At 31.9% G+C, this 22629-nt stretch overlaps 1 protein-coding gene and 1 long non-coding RNA gene across 6 annotated transcripts; one reads left to right on the top strand and one right to left on the bottom strand.

Annotated features, from left to right (window-relative positions):
* Window positions 1-1551: 1551 nt before the first annotated feature.
* LOC108990134 (COP9 signalosome complex subunit 7-like) lies at window positions 1552-8316 on the bottom strand. Of its 3 annotated transcripts, none has more exons than XM_018964018.2 (9): window positions 7874-8293; window positions 6915-6990; window positions 5362-5450; window positions 4407-4496; window positions 3583-3627; window positions 3411-3481; window positions 3119-3257; window positions 2365-2473; window positions 1552-1960 (listed from the first exon to the last, which is right to left on the bottom strand). In XM_018964018.2, exons 1-8 carry the CDS (start codon window positions 8030-8032, stop codon window positions 2399-2401), a joined length of 744 nt encoding a protein of 247 aa, XP_018819563.1. In that variant the 5' UTR covers window positions 8033-8293; the 3' UTR covers window positions 1552-1960; window positions 2365-2398. The 3 variants fall into 3 exon arrangements, with proteins under 3 accessions (XP_018819563.1, XP_018819556.1, XP_018819568.1); XM_018964011.2 differs by having other exon boundaries at window positions 1573-1960; window positions 2365-2453; window positions 7874-8316; XM_018964023.2 differs by having other exon boundaries at window positions 1849-1960; window positions 2365-2470.
* A 4054-nt stretch (window positions 8317-12370) lies between these two features.
* LOC108990115 lies at window positions 12371-17278 on the top strand. 3 transcript variants are annotated; one of them, XR_004801502.1, is made up of 6 exons: window positions 12371-12501; window positions 13088-13204; window positions 13311-13471; window positions 13721-13802; window positions 13937-14045; window positions 15696-17278. It is a non-coding gene; the product is annotated as an uncharacterized LOC108990115 (long non-coding RNA). The 3 variants fall into 3 exon arrangements; XR_004801500.1 differs by lacking the exon at window positions 13937-14045; XR_004801501.1 differs by lacking the exon at window positions 15696-17278 and having other exon boundaries at window positions 13937-14315.
* The last annotated feature ends 5351 nt before the right edge of the window (window positions 17279-22629 follow it).

Genomic DNA, 22629 nt, shown 5'->3' with positions numbered 1-22629 from the left:
ATTTATAAAAATTATGGATTGCCGACTTTTCTTCAAGAAATAGGAGAATTATGGGATCATTGTCGACTAAACAAAAATGTTTTCTTCTTCTTTTTTTCTCCTAAGCAATCATTTCTTTTTTTAAGTAATACTATATATTAATCACTATTCATTCCTACACTTTATACATATAATTTTTTTTATAAAATATAAAATAATAAATAATGACTAATGACATGAATTTTTCTTGTTTTATCGTGTTAAACAACTACACAAACATCACGTATATATGCTAGCACTCTGATCTGCATATCCCACAGGAGCCCAGGTTAATAAGTATTGACAGGTAGATTTGAAAAGTGAGATGAGAATTTTATATTTTGTTTTAAAGTTTAAAATATTATATTTTAAGATTTAAAAAAATTAAATTATTTTTTATATTTTATATAAAAATTTAAAAAATATATAATAACGATGAGATTAGATTGATCTCCCCTCAAATCTGCCTATAATTATTATTAAAAAAAAAAGGTCATGAGAAGATTGATGAGTGGGTGATACGTGGAATATAGAAAGAACGGTGGGAGGAGGGAAATCAAGTACTCCTTTGAATAATGATTTGATTTCACCTACTTTTCCGCGTATTATAAATTGTTTCACACGTGTCAAGACTCAAAAGAGAAAATTGTCAAAAATCGTCCTCGCCAGTCGCCACTACCAATCCATAGTGGGGGGCCGTACCTTTGAAAACCGTCATCTATATAATATTCGACCATCCTATTAAATTAACTAGGTAATAATCATAATAATCCAGACATGAAAAACACGTGACTAATTAAAGAATGCTTCTTACATCGTTTTTTCAAATAAAAAAGTTCACGAGAATAACTTTTGTGCATATTTTTTTACATATTTTTATTTTGTTGATGTAATTAATTATATTATTTTTTAATATAAAATAAATATTAAATTCTGCCGCATTAGCAAAATGCATAATGAATATACAAAAATAATTATATATAACAGAATTGTAACATGACGCATTAAAAATAATTATATATGGGATGACTCACCGTTAAAAGTGGGTAAGACACGGACCACGTGGCTTTTTCTACCTTCCTCATTTTTTTTCCTTTGTTTTAAGGTATGCTATTGACGTCGAATTGGTTCTGTTGGATCAATATCATCATCCCTCATGATGTAATAGCGAGAACGATTATGACTTTCAAATATAAACTAAGTAAGATTAGATTAGAAGCATAAATATAAACAAATATGGCCACGGCCCACGACAGAACCCTTAAGACTCGCTCATAGAACCTAAACCTATGGGAAGACTAGCACAGAAACTCATTATTATGACCTCCCACTTAAATCGCCATTTTGATTCGAACGGAAAATTGAACCTGTGACATGGAGCTCATGCACACAAATTCGCCCTTACCACTTGACTACCCACATGTGGGATGATAAGCATAAATATTAAAAACACGGGGTATCAATTTCAAAATGGAGTTGGCAATGTTAAAAGATTTAAGATGGAAAAACAACAAATTAGATCTGCAAACTAGATAACTGTTAAAAAATGGTAGCTAAGAAGGTAAACATGAAACTAGGAAGCCAGAGAGAATCTGAATGTAGTGTATAGTATATGCCAGCTATTTTCAACGCAATACATATGGATTTAATAACAGCATCAAATGGCACAAGTTACCAAACTACATGGAAAAAACAAAAAAGAAAAAGAGCCGCACCACCAAAACCTGATCTAGTTCTTGCCAACTCAGGAATACAAGCTAGTGAATTTAAAAACAGGAAGTTTAAAGCATCAATGACAAGTTCGCCAAATAAGCATTGCTCCCAAACATGGGATCATATCCCCTGCTGGAATTCCATGAACTGAATAAATCAGGCGGGTTGCCTAAATGACAATCCCATGAGCTCCCTCTATCCATGTGTTCAAGGTATCGGATGCCGCCTCCTGCGTTTTCATGTTGTTGATCAAACAGTATAGACTTTTTGGTATAATTAATTTTATAAACTAATAAATAGAATGAAACTATAATTAAGTCGCTTCACCATTCGTTGATTAAGCCATACTTCTTCACATTGAATTAAAATTGAAACAAACAAGGAAGCTGAGAAGTTCAAATGTAACTTTTGAGTGCTGTACTATGACAATTAATTTAGGAGCCCATATTACCGATAAGAGTTATTGCATTGGAAGCAATTGGAAAAAGGAGAACATTGACATAACCAATCGATTCAAGACTGGCGGTAAATAAATCAATAGTTGAAATAATAATGAAAACACACCGTCATATCAAATCTTTGACCATGAATTCATTGATGCAGAATCACCGAAGTGACGATGTATTAAATTACCTCTTTGGACGACTTCGGTCTTCCTCATAGTCCATCACTCCACCAGGTTCAGAGTAGATCTCCTCATGCCCTCGGAAGTCAACGTCGGCCTGCTTACAGTGTGTAACTTCTGCCACAACGTAAGTAAGACACATCGACCAAACATATCCCCAACAATCAAATAGGCACTCTAATCTAATAACATTGTGGCTACGGGAGATAAAAAGAAGCATATCATAAAACACAGGCAGTTGTACAAACCAGAGGGTTCCAACTTTGATCGCCTAATGATATTTTCAAGGCAAATTTATACCTCGTTCATAACCCTAAAACCATGGGACTCCCTGATGTTTTGATTTGTGACGCCCCCTTGGGCTTAGAAGAGGATCTAAAAATAAACAAAAATAAAAACATAACATAACTACAATTGTATCCCTCAGTTATTATGGAACGTTACGATTTTATTCCAATTCAGTTTCAATATCCAATCAACTCTCTCTCTCTCTCTCTCTCTCTAAAAAAAAAAAAACCCACTTGGCCAAGTGATTTATGGCCAGTGTTTTAATCACAGATCGATTGCACATTAAATGAGCATAGAGCTGTAAGTTAAATGAATATATTCTTTTTTGATAGGCAAGTTAAATGATATTTCTAAAAGAATTAAATGGAGAAATAAGACAGTTTCATTCCATGGGATATCCTATCTTTAGCATTCAGATGTAATGTTAAATTATGGAAAAAAACGACTCAAAATATGAAACTAGATTTAACTGACCTTGAGTGAAAGGGACTTCTTTACTTCTTCCACCCTATCTTCAACCTCCTTCCGGTGCTTCTTGTCCAACTCACCCATACTATCAGCCCATTTAATCTTCTCTTGAATTGACAGGAGTAAATTATCCGATGTAGCCAACCTATCAACGTGTATAAATAAATTTTAGACCAAATACTTTTTATGATTAGTAGTAATATTAGACATAATACTGACAAATATGAGAACAATTATCTTAAATAAAAACTTAGTAAATAATAAAGATGGGCAAATGCTGTTTGAACCAGAAACATACCAGTTTGACAGTGTCTGTATCATGCTCCCAAGTTGGCCAGGTCTCAGATCCCTCCCTGCTGCAAATTGAACCTGCAATACACAAATATAAACAAATTTAAAAACAAATAAAGAAAAAACAAAAAAGGAAAAAAATAGCAACTTAAAGAGAGACAATGGCAATGAGCTCAAACCTCAAAGCATCTTCGCAACTGATCCAGCTTCCCTCTGACTATGCCCTAATAGCAATAAATATCAATGCAACAATCAGCACATTCTCATCATGCCTTCTCTCCATCTTACCCAGTTATAGTTATTATGTCTGAACTACTTTAAGATATCATCTGTAAAATTACGAATGAAATTGATGCCAAGAATTGAACGACCAGAATATCCTCAATGCTGTGTGGGAATTGGAGTTCTAATTAGGGGCATTATAGTTTACTCAAGTGAGATGGGATCATCCAAAAGAAGAAGATTTATTTAAATGAAATGGGATCACAAGAAGTTTGTGTTTGGTAAAAATTCCTTAATTGGTGAACTCATTAAAAAAAATTGGACCTACCAATTTATTACGCTTTCTGCATATTACTTTTCAAAAAAAAGTTATGCCTTGTGCATATTCAAAAGAATTATGCCTTGAACATGGGCTATGCCTTTTCTATTAATACAATTGCTTACTTATTAAAAAAAAAATTATTCAAAATCATGTTAATATATATGACAAAAGGTACTGTTATTTGATTTATCAATTATTTTAGTAAAACAATTGATGTAAAGAGCAAACTAGCTTTAGAAAGGCACTAGGTGCAAAGAGCAAACTATAAACTGCAATTTTGGTGATATTAACTAACTACTGTAGTGATTATCATCCCACTGAATATACAAACCACTATAGAAATGAGAACCCTGTTTCCCCACCAACGACCGTGTTTGCGCAGCAGTTAAGATCATGTCCCAATATAGTAGGTCATTATAATGGAACAGTGGCATGGAAATAGGAAGGAAGAATACCTACCGCATACATGCACTCATTGATCAGGAAATCTTCAAGTTCACGTACATTTGTGACATCTAACTCCTTCATTAGTTGATCGTAGGGTAGAACCTGAGAAAGAAATAAACACCTAGACTCAGATGAAAAGGCATGAGAGAAAGAAGACACCTAATACAACAAGAAGGGAACATCTGAATTACTATTACCTATATGGGTCTTCCCCATAATATACCTACGCAAGAGGCACGCAGAAAACATGTGCAATGCATCCGGAAGAAGTTAAACAGGAGGAAGGTTGAAAATAAAGATTCCAGAATAATAAAAAAGAACAAGTAAATCAGAAATATCTCAATATCTAATCTGGGAATACGTAGCCAAATCTGCCCAGGATTCAGGGCAATGAAGCCTTAAGTGACATGAATTTCTTACTTAATAAGAAAGGAATAAGAAAGGGTGCTGCAACTCAAAACTCTCACCTTAACTTTGATTTAATACCATTCCAGCATTTAACCAGAATTCATTTTTCTTGCAAAAAGGACCTTGGATCGAAAACTATCCCTATATATTACAGGAATCCTAGCCAAGCAACCTGTCTGAACTAGGTTGCAAGTTGACTTCCGTTTCAGGAAATATTTAAGATGACTAAGGTCTCGTTTGTTTACACAAACCATTTCATTTCATCTTATCTCATCTCATCATTACAACTTTCCCAAACTCCCACACAAAATACAAGAAATAATTCAACTTTTTCAAATCCCAAAACAAAATAATATTAAAAATTTATATTCTAACAATATTTTATTTAACTTTCAACTTTCATCACATCTCATCTATGTAAACAAACGAGGCCTAAGATTGTTGGAAATAAAAAAACATGGCACAGTAACCATTATCACTCAATCAGGCAGGTAAATTAGCTTTTCAAAAATATAAATTTTTAATAAATTAAAAGAATTTGGAAGTTAAGGATGAATACCTTGTTTGTCTCAGCCAGTGTTAGTACAGTAAGTTGTTTCAGTTTGAGGATTTGTTCAGGGACCAATTGCGGAAGATGGCCAGAGATACCTACAACAAAAATTTCAACAAATTATGTCTTGCAGAAGCACAGCTCAGAGGTAAAGCTTAAGGGCACAAAATTATTAAAACATTAATAGAACAAATATTACCATGATAATGTCCAATGAGCTTTCGTTAGTTTATTGCCATATCATTCACTATGTTGTTTCCCTTTGTTAAGGTAAACAGTTGTAGACCCAATGATTTCACAAGACATTTTACATACTCCTCAATGTTTTGAGAGTTCATATAGCTTAAGGTGGAAGGCAGTATCTTGTAGTTTAAACATTCTAGCCAGCATCTGGCTGGTATGTGGGGAAAAAGGTAGGAACAAAAACTAATAGATCACGAGGGCTGGCACACACCATCAAACATATCAACTTTCTTTCTTGAGATTACATATCATCCTCTTGGGTTCTTACATCAGCTATTTATTAATTATATAAAATTATTGGGAGACTAACATCAGTAATAAATCTTCACATTTATCACGTATTTTCAAAAATATGGATATGCAAAATATAGATTTGACCCAAAAATGAACATTCGGACCTCTTTTTTCCAGAAACTCCGAGGAAAAAAAAAAAACAATAGACCAAATGTCCCAACTAAGAGCAAAAAAGTTCTTTTTATTGGCACCAAGTGTCCGGGAACAGCGACCCAACTAATCCCAGGGGCACACGGGGCACACAAGCCCTCGACAAGGAGTTTCCTGCAAGTGCACCTCGGGGTAATTCAAGGGGAAATCGATGGCCCCTAGAAATTGTTTGCATCCAAGGGGATTTGAACCTTAGATCTGGGGGAGTATACCCCCAAACCCAAGGCCTTTACCACTTGAGCCAACCCCTAGGGGTTAACTAAGGGCAAAAACTCACTGAAATTGTTATAGTTGCAACATAAAAAAGAAAACTGAAAAGCAACAAAAGTAAGGACATTTTTTTAACATTTTACAGGCCACTTCTCAAAACCAGGAAGTGAGGCACTTTATTCACCTTTCCTTCAAGAAATCTGACAGGGAAAAAAAAGGAGAGCTTGTTTTCTTCTCTTTTTCTTTCTTTTAATGCCCCTGTATCTTACACACTCCCTAAAGTTATCACATACCATGACTTTCAAGAAGACCATGTATGCGGCATGTGACCCCACCCACAATGACAATGTTCAACTAATGAATTCTACATGTACATATAACACCCTGTCCCCATCAATACAAGTACCAATAAACCTGCCTAATGCCCCCCTACACCCCATATTACTTGTCCATCTCTGTAAACTCATCTTTTAAAGAGATAGTCATTTAATGCTGTCTCTTTGTACAGAAAGAAAAAATAACTTATCACAGTTATCGTTAGAAGGTTACCTCACTCTTACAATCTTATCATAATTTAATGAAAGTTGTTATGAGTCAAACCAACAGTTAGGGAGCAACAAAAAGGAACGCAAATACTAAAATCAAGCAAGATTTAATATGCTTACGTTTGTAATCACTCCAGGTGCCATGAGCAAACAAACGAAGCATGTCAAGGTATACAGAATTTGTCGTTCCTTCAACCTATACACATTTATAGTTAAAATCCAGAAATGAATTTACTTCATACTGAATAACCTGATGCCTCAAGGCCCTCGACCCAACAATATCAAGAAAAGGGAAAACTACAATCACAAGCAATAAAAAAGAATAAAACCTTTCCAACAACACAAGGTGATGAAATGAAATCAAATGGAACATCCAAAAAACAACAAAGGAAGAATCCCATCATGCAACACGTTACCAAAAAAAAATCCAACGAGAACAGATCAGTAAGACCATTATTAATCTACACTATCTACTTACAAACTTCTTGACAATGTTTCATTAGATAGAACGAAATATGTAGCAGAAATGTGATTTACCATCATAACATTTCAGAATCCCCTGTTTTATTGTTTTTTTTAGCAAAGGAATAACTTCAACAATACTTGGAACCCTCGAATAAAAATAAGAACAAAGCTATCAAATTCACATAAGTTCATCAATTATACCGCTAACGAACCCGAGAGCAATAATCAAAAGAGAATGCCAGATCTAACATAAACAAAGTCTTAAAAAAAAAATGGAAAAAGGAAAAAAGGTGACGCAACAAAAGGTAGTCAAACATTAATCGGCATCAAATGAACCTTTTTTTTCTAGTTTTTGCCTCGGCACCAATTCTCACGGAAACCTACCCGGGAAAAACTCCATCATAACAAAAGGAAAATACAAGCTAAAAGAAGATTAAATCAACAAATAACAGGTCATTGCTATGTATCGATCCACGAAGAATAAATATCGGTATCAATTAAAGAAAAATGAAGAGCACCTTTTTTTTTTCAAAAATCAATTAACTAAAAACGATTATTAATCTCTTTCCATAGTTTTCTCGGCAACCAAACAGAGCAGAGAGCGGAACACGAACCTGGAGTACCGAGGGAACGGTGAGAATCTCGGAGAAGGCAAAGAGGGAAGGGTGCGAGGTGGCCTCGGCAACGAGAGGCCCAAGGGCCGAGCCCTGGAGAGCCGACGCTTGCTTAACAAAGTGGTCTATGAGGTCCGCTTGCTTTTCCTCTATGTCCATGTTTTTTTGCTTTTCGTTTCCCGCAAACAAAAAAAAAGAGAGAGAGAGATTAAATTCTACAAAACTGAAATCACACAGATCACACAGCGATGAAAAGCGTGTCTGTGAGAAAGGTGAGCGAGATATTAGGGTTTATCAGGGTTCGAAGTTTGTGAGGTGGATGAGGATTTTGGGTTTGAAGGATCTGTTAATTGTGCAGACTGTGTACCGTACTACTCTGCTGCGCAGAGTTTGCGTTCGGAGAGTGTGAGGGACGAATCACGACGCTGGGGCTGTAGGCATATATTAAATGTTTTTTTTTTTGAAGCTGTTTTTCTATAATATTTTTTAATATTTTTTAAAAAATAAAATAAATTTATAACATTATTAAAAATACTTTTTTAATTAAGAAGTAAAAAAAATTATTAAAAAATACTTCTTTAATCACGAAGTAAAATAAAAAATTATAAAAAAATATTTTATATTTTACTTCGTGATTAAGCAAGTATTATTTAATAATATTATAAATTTTTTTATTTTTTAAAAATATTTAAAATCATTAAAAATATCTATATAAAAAAAGAATTAAAAAATACACATGATAAAATACATTAGAGCTCTAGGAGCCCCCAACGGGAGCTCTAGCATTATCCTTTAATTAACTAATTTTTTTTTAAAGTAAAGAATTTTTTTTAAGGAGAGTGATCCAATTTTATAGATTAATACTTATTGACGGTGAAAGAAACAAATATGAGTAAGATAAAATAAGATAAGGTAATTTTAAATAAATTGAATAAAATATTATTAAAATATTTTTTTAATATTATTATTGTTTTAAGATTTAAAAAAATTAAACTTTTTATTATATCTTATATAAAAATTGTAATGATAAAAAAAGATAAGATAAAATGAAATTATCTCCGTATCCAAATAGGGCCTAATGAAACAAAAAAATATATACTTTGTCTACTCTATTTGCCCCCTCGTTTTGACACCTCATATATTTTATTTATTTTTTATTTTTTTACTTAATAATTAAGAAAGTAATTATTAGTATATTGATATATTTTTATATTTTTATATTTTTTAAAAATATTTTAAAATAAAAAAAAATTAAGCTAGCATAAAGATAGAACGATGCACTCTGAGCTGCAAAGTAGCACCGCTCAATAAACAATACAAAGATTTTTGCCGCATCTCGGGAACTTCTCCTATGATTGTATCAAAACTCTTAAAAATTATTTAATATATTTCACTTTGAAACTAATCATTTAATATCAAAACAAAAAATATTAAAAAAAGGATGAATATTATGGTATATATAATTTGGAAAAATATTTGCATCAGCCCCACACCAGCACACACTCAACCTATTGAGTGTAAAAAATTAAAAAAAAAAAAAAAAGTGATGTGAAGTGTGTGCTGGTGTGAGGCTGATGCATAGCATTTTCCATATAATTTTGAAATAAATTTAAATAAATATTGTGGTATATATAATTTTTTTAATAATAATAATATTAAATTTTAAATCCAAAAAATGTCAAGAACTAAAAGAAATTCACAAAAATAAATAAACATTCTAAAGAATATGAGTAATATTTTTTTTTCTAATTATTATCATCTTCGATCGCATTTTGTGATATAATCTATTTTAAGTTAGTACGGTTTCAAGAGTCGTTTGGATTTAGAAATAAGTTGAGATAATTTATGAATAGTAGAATAAAAGTTAAATTATTTATTATATTTTGTGTACGAATTTGGAAAAGTTATTTTAAAATTTGAAAATTTTAAATTATTTATTATATTTTATATAAAAATTTAAAAAAATTATAATAATGAGATGAAATGAATTTAGATAAATTTTGAACTCAAACGAGGCTAAATAGTTGATAGAAGACATTGTTTCAAGTACGATGGGAGTAAAAATGATTGAGATGAAGAGTATTATTACTAAAAAAAAAAAATTGTATAACTTAAATTATGTGTATTTTTTTTTTTTTTTTTTTTGATTGAAAAAACCCGGCACATGTTGGCCACCAAAATGGGTGGTCTTGGTGGCCATTTCTTGGGTAATTTGAGCTAGGCCACTTCTCAATCTTCTTTGTTTATGCTTTTTGTCAAAGATATGATATAGAAAGTGGGGGGGGTGGATTTTTTCATCCAAACACAAAGCAATAGTTAATTGTAAGGCATAAGCCGTAACTTTTTAAGGTGCTTAAGTTCATAGTTATATAGTTATTGGGACCAATTGGCTTTACTTTTAAGAAATACTTAGTCCAAAAAATAATTAAAAAAATATATTGCGATAAATTTTTTTAATTTCCCTCTAGATCTAATTGGGATGTAAACGAATAAGTTCAAATGAATAGTGAATGGTCAAAACTTATCGTGACATATCAGATTGTAAAATTATTTTTATTGTAAAATAAATTTGATATATCACATAAAACTATGTCAGTTTAAAAATTTTGGTTTGTAAATTTATATGTAGACCTAACACTTTTCTTTAACAAAATATAATATTTATATTATATCTCGTAACATCATTTAAAAAATTTAACAAATAAAGTTTGAATTTTTGTAAATATTTATGTATACCGTCACATTAACACAAAAAAAAAAATATACCGTACATACATATATATATACACACTAGGGAATGGTAACGCACCCGGGGTGCACCTGATATAATGATTTAAATAAAAAAAATAAAAATGTCAATAACTTATTTATCTGAAAAAAGAAAATATAAAATTAAAGAAAGACAAAAAATCAAGATTAAAAAAATATATAAACTTCAACAAAGTATGAGCATTAGTTTGCACCCATATTTGATTATCTATTTACTCTCTATATAATAATAAAATATTATTAATTTTTTTAATTTTTTAATTTGATCACATTTTATAGTTCTACTAATTAAAATATTAATAATAATTATATTCTAATCAAATTAATAATATTTAATATTAATATTAAGAATAATTATATTCTATTAATGGTCTTTTGGTAAAACATGATTTTTTATTAAATTCTACAAGAGAGCTACACGTCAAATGGTCAAAGATCTTAAAGACTTTTTGATAAAACGTAATCCTTTATTAAATTCTATAAGGGAGCTACACTTCAAATTATCAAAAAATTTAAGGACCTTTTAGTAAAACAGGATTTAACGGACTTAACGAAAAAATAACAAAAATAACAAAAAAAAATTACTATTCATAATTAGATAGCTATTAGATATGACAATATTCACAAGATTAAAAAAACACGCATGACATCAAAGACATGACTTCCTATTATTACTTTACATATTTAAAATAGTCTCATCATAAAATCAAGAGAAATTTTATTTGTAGTTTTGAGTGGAGAACTGTGAGTGCAGTCTCATTAATGAATGAACATAAAAGGAGAAAAAATATTATTTTAAAAATGATATTATTATAATTTTAAATTTTTTTTAAATATAATTGAATGAGTTTACATTAATAGTTTATATTTAGAGGCGGTATGTAAATTAGATGTTATATAAAATAATAAATATTTGAATTTATATAAATTTATATCAGTTGAATTAAATTTTATACGAATTGTATTATTTAATAATTAATTATAATTTTATATTCTACAGAAACTCGTTTAAAAAATTAATCGAGTTGAATTAAAAAAAAAATACTATTTACTATTATTTTAATCATCGTGGTTTTTTCTCGGCATGGCTTAATATCAATGGGAAATGCTATATCTCCCGCTTGGAGCTCTCGCTGGAGATTAGTGTATTTTTTATGTGTTTTTTTTTTAAATTATTTTTTATATAGATTTTTTTAATAATTTTAAATATTTAAAAAAATAAAAAAATTTAAAATATTATTAAAAAATACTTTCTTAATCACGAAGTAAAATAAAAAATCATAAAAAAATATTTTTTTATTTTACTTCGTGATTAAGAAAGTATATTTTAATGAATTTTTTTTTACTTTCTAATTAAGGAAGTATTTTTAATGATGTTCTAAATTTATTTTATTTTTTTAAAAATATTTTTTATAATTTTTTATTTTACTTCATGATTAAGAAAGTATTTTTTAATATATATTTTTTTACTTTCTCATTAAGAAAATATTTTCTGAATGATGTTTTAAATTTATTTTATTTTTTTAAAATATTTTAAAATAATAAAAAATCTATATAAAAAATTACTTAAACAAAATACATGTAAAATAACACAACACCCCAGCGGGAGCCCCCAGCGGGGGCTGTAGCATCACCCAATATCAATTCATATAGAAAATTGATACACAATAAATAGGATTAGTCAAAACAGAAAACGGACTATATAATATATATGAGAAAATAAAGAAAACGGAGAAATGGCGAAGCAGTAGTGATTCTGGCCACAGCAACAGAGCACCAGTTCAGGCCACAAACAACGAAGCGACAGCCTGTAACCTTCATCTTCTCCTCCCTATTCTATCTACTAGTTCTCTCGAATTGTAAGCTTCATTTCACACCTTATTATCTCACAATCGCGTTTTTTCCTCTCATTTATTTCTGAACATGTTCATGTTCACCTCCAAAGTATTTGTTCTAGTGATACTGTTTATTTGATTTTTTTCCTACACTTTCTGATTGTTTCCCGAGAAAACGTGAGGACAAATGGGAAAATCTAGAGGAAAACAGAATTTTGATATGTTTCCTTTTTGTCTTTCTTAAATTGTTCACCAACCAAACGGCGCATTAGTTGCACGTGTTACTTAGTACTATTCTGATTTATAGCTTGCTTGGGCTTGAAATATGCTGGAAATTAGTAACAATGACTTTAGACTCGAGCACTGTTCTATTATGAAATGGCTTTGAATTTTGATTCTATTGACTCATTATGTTGTGTGTTACAAGATCTTAGCATTTTAGTTGAAAATAATGGCAAGGATTTAAGAATTGGTTACTCTGGAAGATCTAACGAATCTCGATTTGATACGTACGTGTCTACATAGTACATGCGTGTTGTTGGAGTATATATCGAATTTTATGATTTTAGAATTTTTAATAAATCGGAATTGTTCTATGATGTTGCTCTAGAGAATACTACCAACGGTTAACCATATTGCTAAAAGTGTCAAAAAGGGTGCATGAAAGATGACAACATCCATTTATTTGTAAGAAGGCCTGTGAGGAGATCTCCGTTTATTAACCGTGGTATGATTTATTAGCTGCAAGCCTGCAACAGCATGCAGTATACAATTTTGGCATGATGGTCGTTCTTTTGCCATTGTTAGTAATTCAGTGAATATTTGTTATTTAGGTTTTGCATGTATTAAGGTTACTTTGCCCGTTGGGCTGCTCTCCGGAAGCTTCTCTATCAGTTTCTTGATTGTGAAAGAAATACGGATGGAAAAGCTCGCACAATGAAACAGATATTGTCACTTGGAGCTGGCTTTGATACGACATTTTTTTCAGTTGCAGGTTCCTGAGTTTCTTTGTGATCTCATGATAAGTTTTGCACATTATGAAATTAAGGGCTGCATTCATTCCCAGCATCCCACATGTTTTATCTCTTACGATTTGTTTGCTATATGCTTTAAATAGATGTGAAATCTAATGACATTTTGTAAATTGTTGTGCTGTAAGTTAGTTTCAGGCAAGTGATACTTTCATGCAAGAAAGTTGCATGGTCCTCTTTGGATAAGTGGTTCTGTGATCTTTGATTGTTAGGTAACCAGTAAAAGGGTGAAACTTATTGAAAGTTATAGTCAGTTGAGAGACAAAGTTAGTGGAGCAGCATCACTCTCAAGAGGTAGCCCTGTGGACTCTTGATTGAATTTTCGCTTAATGTGTTTTACTGTTTTTAAATCTCATAATTGCTCATTTCTTTTATTGTTATGTATAACATATGGTAATGACATGGTAAAAATGGGGAGAAAATTGCAGGAAAATGGCACATTAACATCTGTGCTTAACATATTGCCATATAGATCGTTTTCCTTTCAAGAAGAGAAAAAGAAGAGGTGGGGTGGGGAGGCAAATGTGTCAATTAAGTGTAAGATATGGTTTATTGTGATTTCAGGAATTGAGTCGAGTAATTACGAGAAATGTTTGCTGATGTTCGTGGTAGATTGCAATATATTTACCTGAAAATGTGGTTACTATGGACTATATAGTTATTATTATCTTCGTTATTGTTACTTATCAAAAAAGTTATCTTGATTATTGCAAGAATAGTTATTGAAGAAAATTTGTCACTGGCCTCTGTACTTTAGGAGTGCTTGTGCCATTCTGGTCATCTGACAGTCAACTAACCTCTAATATACTCTTCTGTACTAAATTATGGTGCACAGTGTACATACTTTTTTTTTATGAGTAATGGAAGATTTTATTGAAAAGGGCAAAAGGAATAGGCCATGTAAACAGGACGTATACCAGAGAACACCCAAATATAAATATAAAAAGTGACAAGGAAAACGTGAAAACAAGTCTATATTCTATTTTCGGAAGTATTTGTTTGATTGCCATATATTGTTTTTGGTCTTATAACATTAAAGCAAGATGGAAAGATTACTTAAAACTTCAGTCTTCAATACAATAGTAAGCTATGGCCAGCTACTGTAAATGAATTTCAGAGTAGCAGTTTTCCACAAGATTACTAAAGATATTATCAAATAAAGTCATCTGCCACTCATTAATTGCGACTGTGAAACTGAGTTTGTACCGGAAACAGATTGACTTCTGGGCCTCTAGCCTCTCACAAAATCATAAATATGACTGAAATTCAGCGATGGAAATTTAATTTACCTCTTTGTGATACATTAGCTACCAAAGACCCCAAAACGGTGGTCATGAGTTCGTTTGATCTGCTGGAAACTAGATTTGTGTTCACTCATTTTGCACTTTTCCCATATTAGCTGACCAAATCTGCGTATGCCATTGGACTTCCCATTTGGTTTGTTATGTATGGGTGCCTGTTAAGGCAGCAGCAATACCTGCCGTGCGGTTACAGACTTCAGAGAATACTCTAGAAGAATGAGAGAATATTTCAAGAGAACAAAATTGAATCATCTAGAAATTTATTGTTGTAACTGAAAGTGTGTGCTGGCATTGTATTTGTAGGAATTCTGTTATGGCTGAAATGCCTATATATTGTAATCTGCAGTACATTGAGAGATTTGAAAATATGCAGAGTCATTACATTCACTGTCACTTTCTCTCTAAGGCCTTTTTACAAACAAATGATGCTCTGCATCATTTCTCTCTTCAGTATGGTATCATAGCCAGGTTAGAAGGACCCACGTCCATTTTTTTTTTTCTCTCCCAGTTTTTCTCTCATCTTCTTCCCATGGCAACTCACGATTCCCCTCCCACTGTCACTACTTCTATCATTCATTCTCAATTTATCAGTCAAACTTACAATTGATAATTATTTACTTTGGAAGGCACAGATTGTGCCATTTTTAAAAGGTCATCACCTTCTTGGCTTTGTGCGATACAAGCGGCTCTGCAGTGAACTGCAGTGGCTTTTCAATCAATCATGCACTTGTTGGAAATGAATTGCCGATTCTATTTTATGATTTTCTTCTATAGTTACGCCTACAAATGCATCTGTAACTTAAGCTCTTTAAAGTTTGTTGGCCACATGTACAATTGGGCATTTAAATTGTTCGGCTAAAACTAGTGTTCATATCTTGCTTTGCAGAGAAAGGAGAAGGGCTTAGTCTACAAGCTACTCCCCATTGATCTGCATGATATACAAAAATTAGTTGATATCATAGCTGTGGCTTATATGGATCCCAGGTATGATGTAGATAAGCTGATTTCATCAAGCCCCATAGTGTGGAGGAACCCTCAAAGACAGAATAGAGAATATAACATAAACCTCCATGGCACGATGGTTCTCACCATTGGTAAATAATGATGGAGCTTTGATCATTACATGAGCAAAACAGAAGAAGATAATAGAAAAATGCTAGTAGACATGAACTGCCCAATTTTTCAGAAGCATATAAAACACAGTAAAAATTTAGTAAGAATGCGTTTTAATAAACCTAGATCCAGATTCAACCCAGGCTATAGTTGTCTGGACTGCAAAAACATTTTCTACTCATTTCTTTTCTTTGACTTTAGGTTGCCAATTTTTTCTTGGCACTCCTGGCTTCTTCTGATTGCCATCCATGATCATAGTATTATATGGTTGCTTAAAATATTATGAAAAATATGTTCACATACAGTTTCTCATTTTTTTCCCCCAACATCTCATACAGACTTCATATGTAAACATCCAAGTATTATATTTTCCATCTTTGCACCTCAGTATTTGTCCTGTTACTTGTTTTGTAACTGGTTTTCGACATGATAGAGTTTTGCAAGTGAGAGTTTTACAGAAATTTCACTTCTGCGGATCTTCCTTTGTTGTTGCAATCCAACTTATCCTACTTCAACTAACCAACCTGATGTTAATTCTTTGTCATGTGTCTCTTAACAATGAAATTTGTGCATGCCAATGTTCCAGTTTTGTGCCAATATTCGAAGATCATCAACACATGCAAGAGTCTTGTATTATATGTTTTTTTCACATGTAACAACCTCATATTATATGTTTTATCTTTTTCTCTCTGAAAGGTAGGGCTGAAAGAAGTATCTATGCTTCCTGCCCTTAGGAACTTTTTGAAAAGGAGAATCTCTGCCTCATGCTGTTAGGAACTTTTTTTTCCCTGATTTTACCTGTACCCTGATTCCTTTGATCTTAAAATTTTTTATTGTTGTACCAATATCCTATGGTTTTGAGATAATTGAATCACATCTTCTTTGTGAGGTTCTAAAGTTTTTTGTTTCTAGTAGGATGTAAAGGTTTCCCTCTTTCTTTCTCTGTATTCTTTTTTCTACACTTTCTAAAACTTCCTTGAAAGAGGCTCATCTGAGACGTTTGTTGATTTGGATTGAACGGCTGGATTTGTAAGATGAATTTGAGGAGTGGCATATGATCAGGCAAGTCAACCTAATTTTCTTTGTCTTTAGCAACAGAATGAAGTGGGTAGGCCTGGGCCAAATAGAATTGGTCCTCCCTCTCTCCTGTGGTCCAGATGTATAGGCTTGGTAATTGGTAGTACTAGTACCCAACAGTTCAGTTGTTGTGGAGCGCTAGCTCACTGCTGTGGGGAGGTTTGCACAATGCTTTAATACAGTTGGCTGAGAGACCCATGCTGCCTACAAACGAGGCCTTAGTTTTGTTATTTTCTGTTATTAATTTTTGTTTCAATTTCTGATTCTCAGGAGCACTACTGTCTTGCTTACGCAATCAACAGTGGCATCGTACGGCTTTAACAGACTCTAAAACCTGATTGGGCATTTTTTCCAATCTCGCTTTCTATAAAATTATCACTTATTCTAAAATTTAAATTAACGAAAAAATATAAATTTTATTATTTATTTTATATTTTAATATTTTTCTTTACGAGTGAGCCAGTCAGACTTTTACTCAATAAATGAACTCAACACGTAGAATATTTAATTAAATATAGTAGAGTATAGAGTCAAAATTCGAACTCAAGAATTTTACTCTCGTACCAATCTTGGGTGGTCATGTGCCTTTCTCAACCTCAAAAGTTAGCTCAAGAGGTGAGACTTTTTCTCACACTTATAAACTGACGACCAGCCTATTCCATAACCAATGTGGGCCAATCCCAATAATTGTGTTCGGTGGTTGTGTGCCTCTCTCGACCCTAAAAGCTTGATCAAGAGGTAAGGTTTTTCCTCATACTTATAAACTGACCACCAACCCCTTCCAAAACCGATGTGAGACAACCTCAATAATTGTGTTGGGTGGTTATGTGCCTTTCTCAATTCCAAAAACTAGCTCAAGAGATGAGGTTTTTCCTCACACTTATAAAATGACCACCAGCCCCTTCCACAACTAATGTGGGATAACTTCAATAATCTTCTCCTAACACATCGGGTCTTGGGTTTAGTAGCGACAATTCATTTTTTTCGCAGATTATTAGACCTGAGACTATTGATAAGCTCGGGATATGATATTAGTATTGGGTGGTATTTAGATTATGCACGGAGGAGATAACTGCATTAGAAAGTGTAGCAATTAAGCAATACAACTATACAAGAGATACTAATATATATTTTGCCAGAGAACAAAATCAGGACTTAGTAGTAGTGGCATTTCCTTTAGAATCAAGTTAATATTTCTGAAGGCAAGGATCGGTACCATCAACAATGTCGATCAGATCAAGGCTACGAAAAATCAGAAGAAATTGAGAATTCGTAATAAGATAATTTGAGCTGTCAAGCTTGATAGAGATCACAAGAGTAAGGTTTGGAATTAAAAAATGAGCTGCACATGGCAAGAAAGTGGAAGATGAGGCTATAGTAGGATCAGATAAGAGTTGTGAGCTATACAGCCCTGATATTATATGAACTAAATATGTCTAAAAAATTTAAAAGAATAGATAAATTTTATTATTTATTTTATATCTTAACGCTTTTCATCTTCAGTGATGTCATTTTCCTTCAACTCCATGTATATTTGCTCTCACGGTCATGCATTCTGAAATATGATATTTGTTAATTTATAATAAATATATACTTTTATAAAAAAAAAATATTGGTGGAAAAAATTGTCCAGTTTATTATTAAATGTCCATGATAGTTTTTGAACCATATTACTTCATGTAATGTATTATCAGAAACGTTCAATCAAGGATCGATCTCTGATTTTAGTGAACACCCTGATTGCTAGAGGACGGTCCTGATTGTTTTGTGATGGTGATGTAGCTAGATCATTATGTTTTTCTCGTACATGGCAAGATATATTATCGCTTTTCTCTGTCCTTTTCTGTTCTTTTTGGGCATTAGGGTATGATGCCGGAAGGTATACGTTGGTGAGAAAAGCTACTTTACTCTCATTTGATCGCTGGTTATTTTTTTTTATTTAATGATTAAAGAAATAATTTTTATTAGTATATTTTTTTATTTTTTAAAAATATTTAAATATATTAAAAATATATATAAAAAAAAAAAACGCTGGGCGATAAGAGTGTGGCGACACTTTTTCTCTCAGATTTTCCTTTTAAATTTCAGGATTTTTTGGAGATTTTGGATTTCCAAAAGAACAGCAGCACGTGCTTAAGCCCCACCAGGCCCTCACGGGGGAGCTGGCGTGAGGGCTTGCGAACGTGCTTAATGAATCTAAGCCCTCAATGAAGCACTTGCGATTGGCACGTGCCAGTCCACCAAGTTAGAGTTTGTCAGGTAAAGAAGGATCTCTCTCAACTGGTAGTTGGTCTGAACACTAGAGCTGCTCCAGAAAGACGGTCAATGCGTTTTTGTTTTGTTTGACTTAGGCCCCGTTTGGCCAAATTTAGATTTGATTCAATTTAATCTAATTTTAAATTGAGTCTAATCAAATATTTAATTTTTAAATTATTAAATTTATTTAAATTTAAAATTTTTTTATACATAACATTTATAATTTTTTTTAATTTAACACTTTTTTAAAAAGAGATCTGCGTTTAAACGTTCAAACGAACGAAAAAGAGATCCATTTTTTTTGCCATGCTATATCCTGTTTGTGCTTCTTTTCTTCTGTTTTTTGAAGTCTTCTGTGCTAGCTGTTTTGCAGAGAAAACGTGGTGGGCTCCACACAGCACCCTCAATTTATTGGCTTAGTGGGGTCTGGACTCTGGGCCATGTGGAGAAGTAGAAATATAACTTACATGTTGTTTCTTTGCAACTTGATAGTCACTTTTCATCTTATCAGTTTACTCGCTATTTCCGTTTTTGGAGCTTTTTTCTTTGAACAGAGACTCCAAGTTAAGTCGAGTTGAGATGAAATAAAAATTTTAAAATTAATAAAATATTTATAAAATATATATTATTATTATTATTATTATTTTAAAATTAAAAAAATTAAATTATTTATTTTATTTTATTTAAAAATTTAAAAAAATTATAAAAATTAAATAAAATGAAATAATTTTTAAATCTTAAAAAGACCTTAAACGCCAATTGGACCAAAATCATAGGGTAGCATAGTGACCAAAATCGTACTATCCTGAGTAAAGAAGACTCAGTTGTATTTGGATGTTGAAGTGAGTTGAGTTGAGTTGAGTTGAGATGATAAAATATTGTTAGAATATTATTTTTTAATATTATTATTATTTTAAAATTTGAAAAAGTTGAATTGTTTATTATATTTTGTATTGAGATTTGAAAAAGTTGTAATGATGAGTTGAGATGAGTTGAGATTATTTTGAGATCCAAACGAAGCCAGAGTCCACTAGGTGTGTTGTCGTAGGTGTAGAAAGTGCATAGGATAGGGTAAGAAAAAATTGACTGTTCAGATTGGGGTAATAAGCACACAAAGGTTGGGAGTTTATAGTTTTTTACCTCTGTACTTCCTTCGGGAATATGGTTTCTTTTTCCCTTCTTGACATGAAAGGTTGCGCTCTTCCCTGAAAAGGGAAAAAAATAGCCATTTGTTACTTTTAAGGATAGTCTCGTTTTGAGAGTGGGAGGAGATTAAAATTTTATCAATAATAATAAAATATTTTATAAATAGTAGTAAAATAATTTAAATTAATTATTTTTTAAATTAAAAAAAAAATTGAATAAAAAATATTATTTAATTAAAATATTTTTAGAATATTTTTTATAATATTATTTTTATTTGAAGATTTAAAAAATTGAATTATTTTTTATTTTATAGTTTGAAAAAATTATAATGATTAGTTTAAAAATTTTATATTTAAATTATGTTTAAAAAAAAGTTTCAAAAGAAGTCCAAATTGACAATTATCTCAAGATTCTCAACCAATCAATTCCATTTCTAATGCCAAATTAGCCGTGATTCTTGATATATTAATGTCTTATTTGGTTATACAATTTAGATAAGATGAGATAATATGAGATATTTTATTAAAATTTTAATAAAATATTATTATAATTTTATTTTTTAATATTATTTTTATTTTAAAATTTAAAAAAATTAAATTATTTTTATATTTTATATAAAAATTTAAAAATATTATAATAATGAGATGAGATGAGATGAGATAAAATAGTTTGAATTTACGTAACAAACCATAACTTTAACAATGGCGCAGCCTCCAATGTATCCCGAGGTAAATTGGACCCACTGCAAATGAAAAGTTCATCACAAAATAATTGGACGATTTCATAGTCTAATGTGAAATAATGGACCAACCTAGATTTGTTAGTACTATACCCATGAAAATTGCCCACTGTGGTGCCAACTTTTCAGAAAATAACAGTTCCATTCCATCATTTTCTTTGGATTACCGCCGCTCAGTTACATACATCACTGTTTATCTCTCAACCTGCTTGGATTGGATGCTTATAAAACCCAAATTTTAAGGAAAAAGTAATAACTTATTTCTTGCAGCTTTCAGGGAATCGAAGCTTTTGATTACTGTATTCAGAGTTCAGAGTGGCAGATCGATGTTTGGCTCTGCCACTTTTATATTCCTCTTCAAGTATTGGAAAACCTTGTGAGAGTGAATTGTACTTGTTCATGGTGCCCTCTGAGGTATGTTTGTCGCATTGCTCTATTATTTTGTTTAAGGGATTTTGTTTGGGGTGGGGTGGGGGTGTTACGGCTAGCCGCACTAGGATAATGCATCTGCCCTCTTTTGGTTTTCCATGGAACGAGCTGAATTGATGCTATGCTTTGTTTAACACATCGCTTGAACTACTTAATTGGTCATTTTTTGTGAAGAACAATCACCTCCAAGAATGTATTGATGGTTTTTTCGTTTGCTACATAAAGGGAGCGAGTCGTGTTGAAAGGTGACTTTATTTCTGTTGAAAAAATATATCTATAGATTGTTCACTTGAACGGTGTCTCTCGAGTGAAACTTCAGACAGATTGTTAGATCGATAGTTGCTCAATAGTCAGTGGGACACCAACACGCTACTCAAGTGAATGTTTAGATTCAATGGCTTCGCGCCGTTTCAATATAATACATGTTATATTTCATTGTAAACCACTTTTGAGCAACCGAATACACAGAAAGTGAAAGTGAGGTCATTTTGTGAGAATCACGAGAGTCTATTAGGTGTATTGGGGCTCTGGGATTGAAAATTTTGTAATTGATCTCTTATACTCTCCACATTTGTTAATAGTGAATTCATTAAAACCAACTCTATCAATGGACGTAGGCTCATATTGAGCCGAACTACTTAAATTTTGGTATTCTTTGTATAATCGTCAACTTTTCTTTTGATTTACTTCCGCTAATTCACTTTAATTTAACTGTTGATAACCAGTTAATCCCAACAACTTGAGTCCCGAATCTTATTTTGAGATTAGAGACTCAAGATCAATGTGTTCAAATGTCATTGGCGTGAATTAATCCTCATCCCAAATGGACAGAGATGCGAGTCTTAGAAGTGTTCGAGAAAAATATAAAAGTTGAAGAATTTCACTTATAGATAGATCAATTTTGTGAAATTATCAAAGAATCGGATACTCTCCAAAGAGAACAGGACTGGGTGGAGGGCACCCCCACAATGGCTGCTTTCAAGACTAACATGAAAATGCGAAAAAGCCAGGAGCAGCAAAGGTCCTTTCACACCGTTAAGTTTCCTGTCGATTTTAACGG

This window comes from Juglans regia, chromosome 5 (genome assembly GCF_001411555.2).
Source record: "Juglans regia cultivar Chandler chromosome 5, Walnut 2.0, whole genome shotgun sequence".
NCBI classification, from domain to species: domain Eukaryota; kingdom Viridiplantae; phylum Streptophyta; class Magnoliopsida; order Fagales; family Juglandaceae; genus Juglans; species Juglans regia.
This window is presented reverse-complemented; position numbering and strand designations above follow the sequence as displayed.

What these genes read in the sequence shown, in the direction of transcription:
- LOC108990134 (XM_018964011.2), bottom strand. Translation starts at nt 8,032, where the DNA reads ATGGACATAGAGGAAAAGCAAGCGGACCTCATAGACCACTTTGTTAAG. An exon ending in TCAATGAGTGCATGTATGCG is followed by an intron (nt 3,628 to 4,406) that starts GTAGGTATTCTT and finishes TATTGCTATTAG; the next exon opens with GGCATAGTCAGAGGGAAGCT. An exon ending in ATACAGACACTGTCAAACTG is followed by an intron (nt 3,258 to 3,410) that starts GTATGTTTCTGG and finishes ACACGTTGATAG; the next exon opens with GTTGGCTACATCGGATAATT.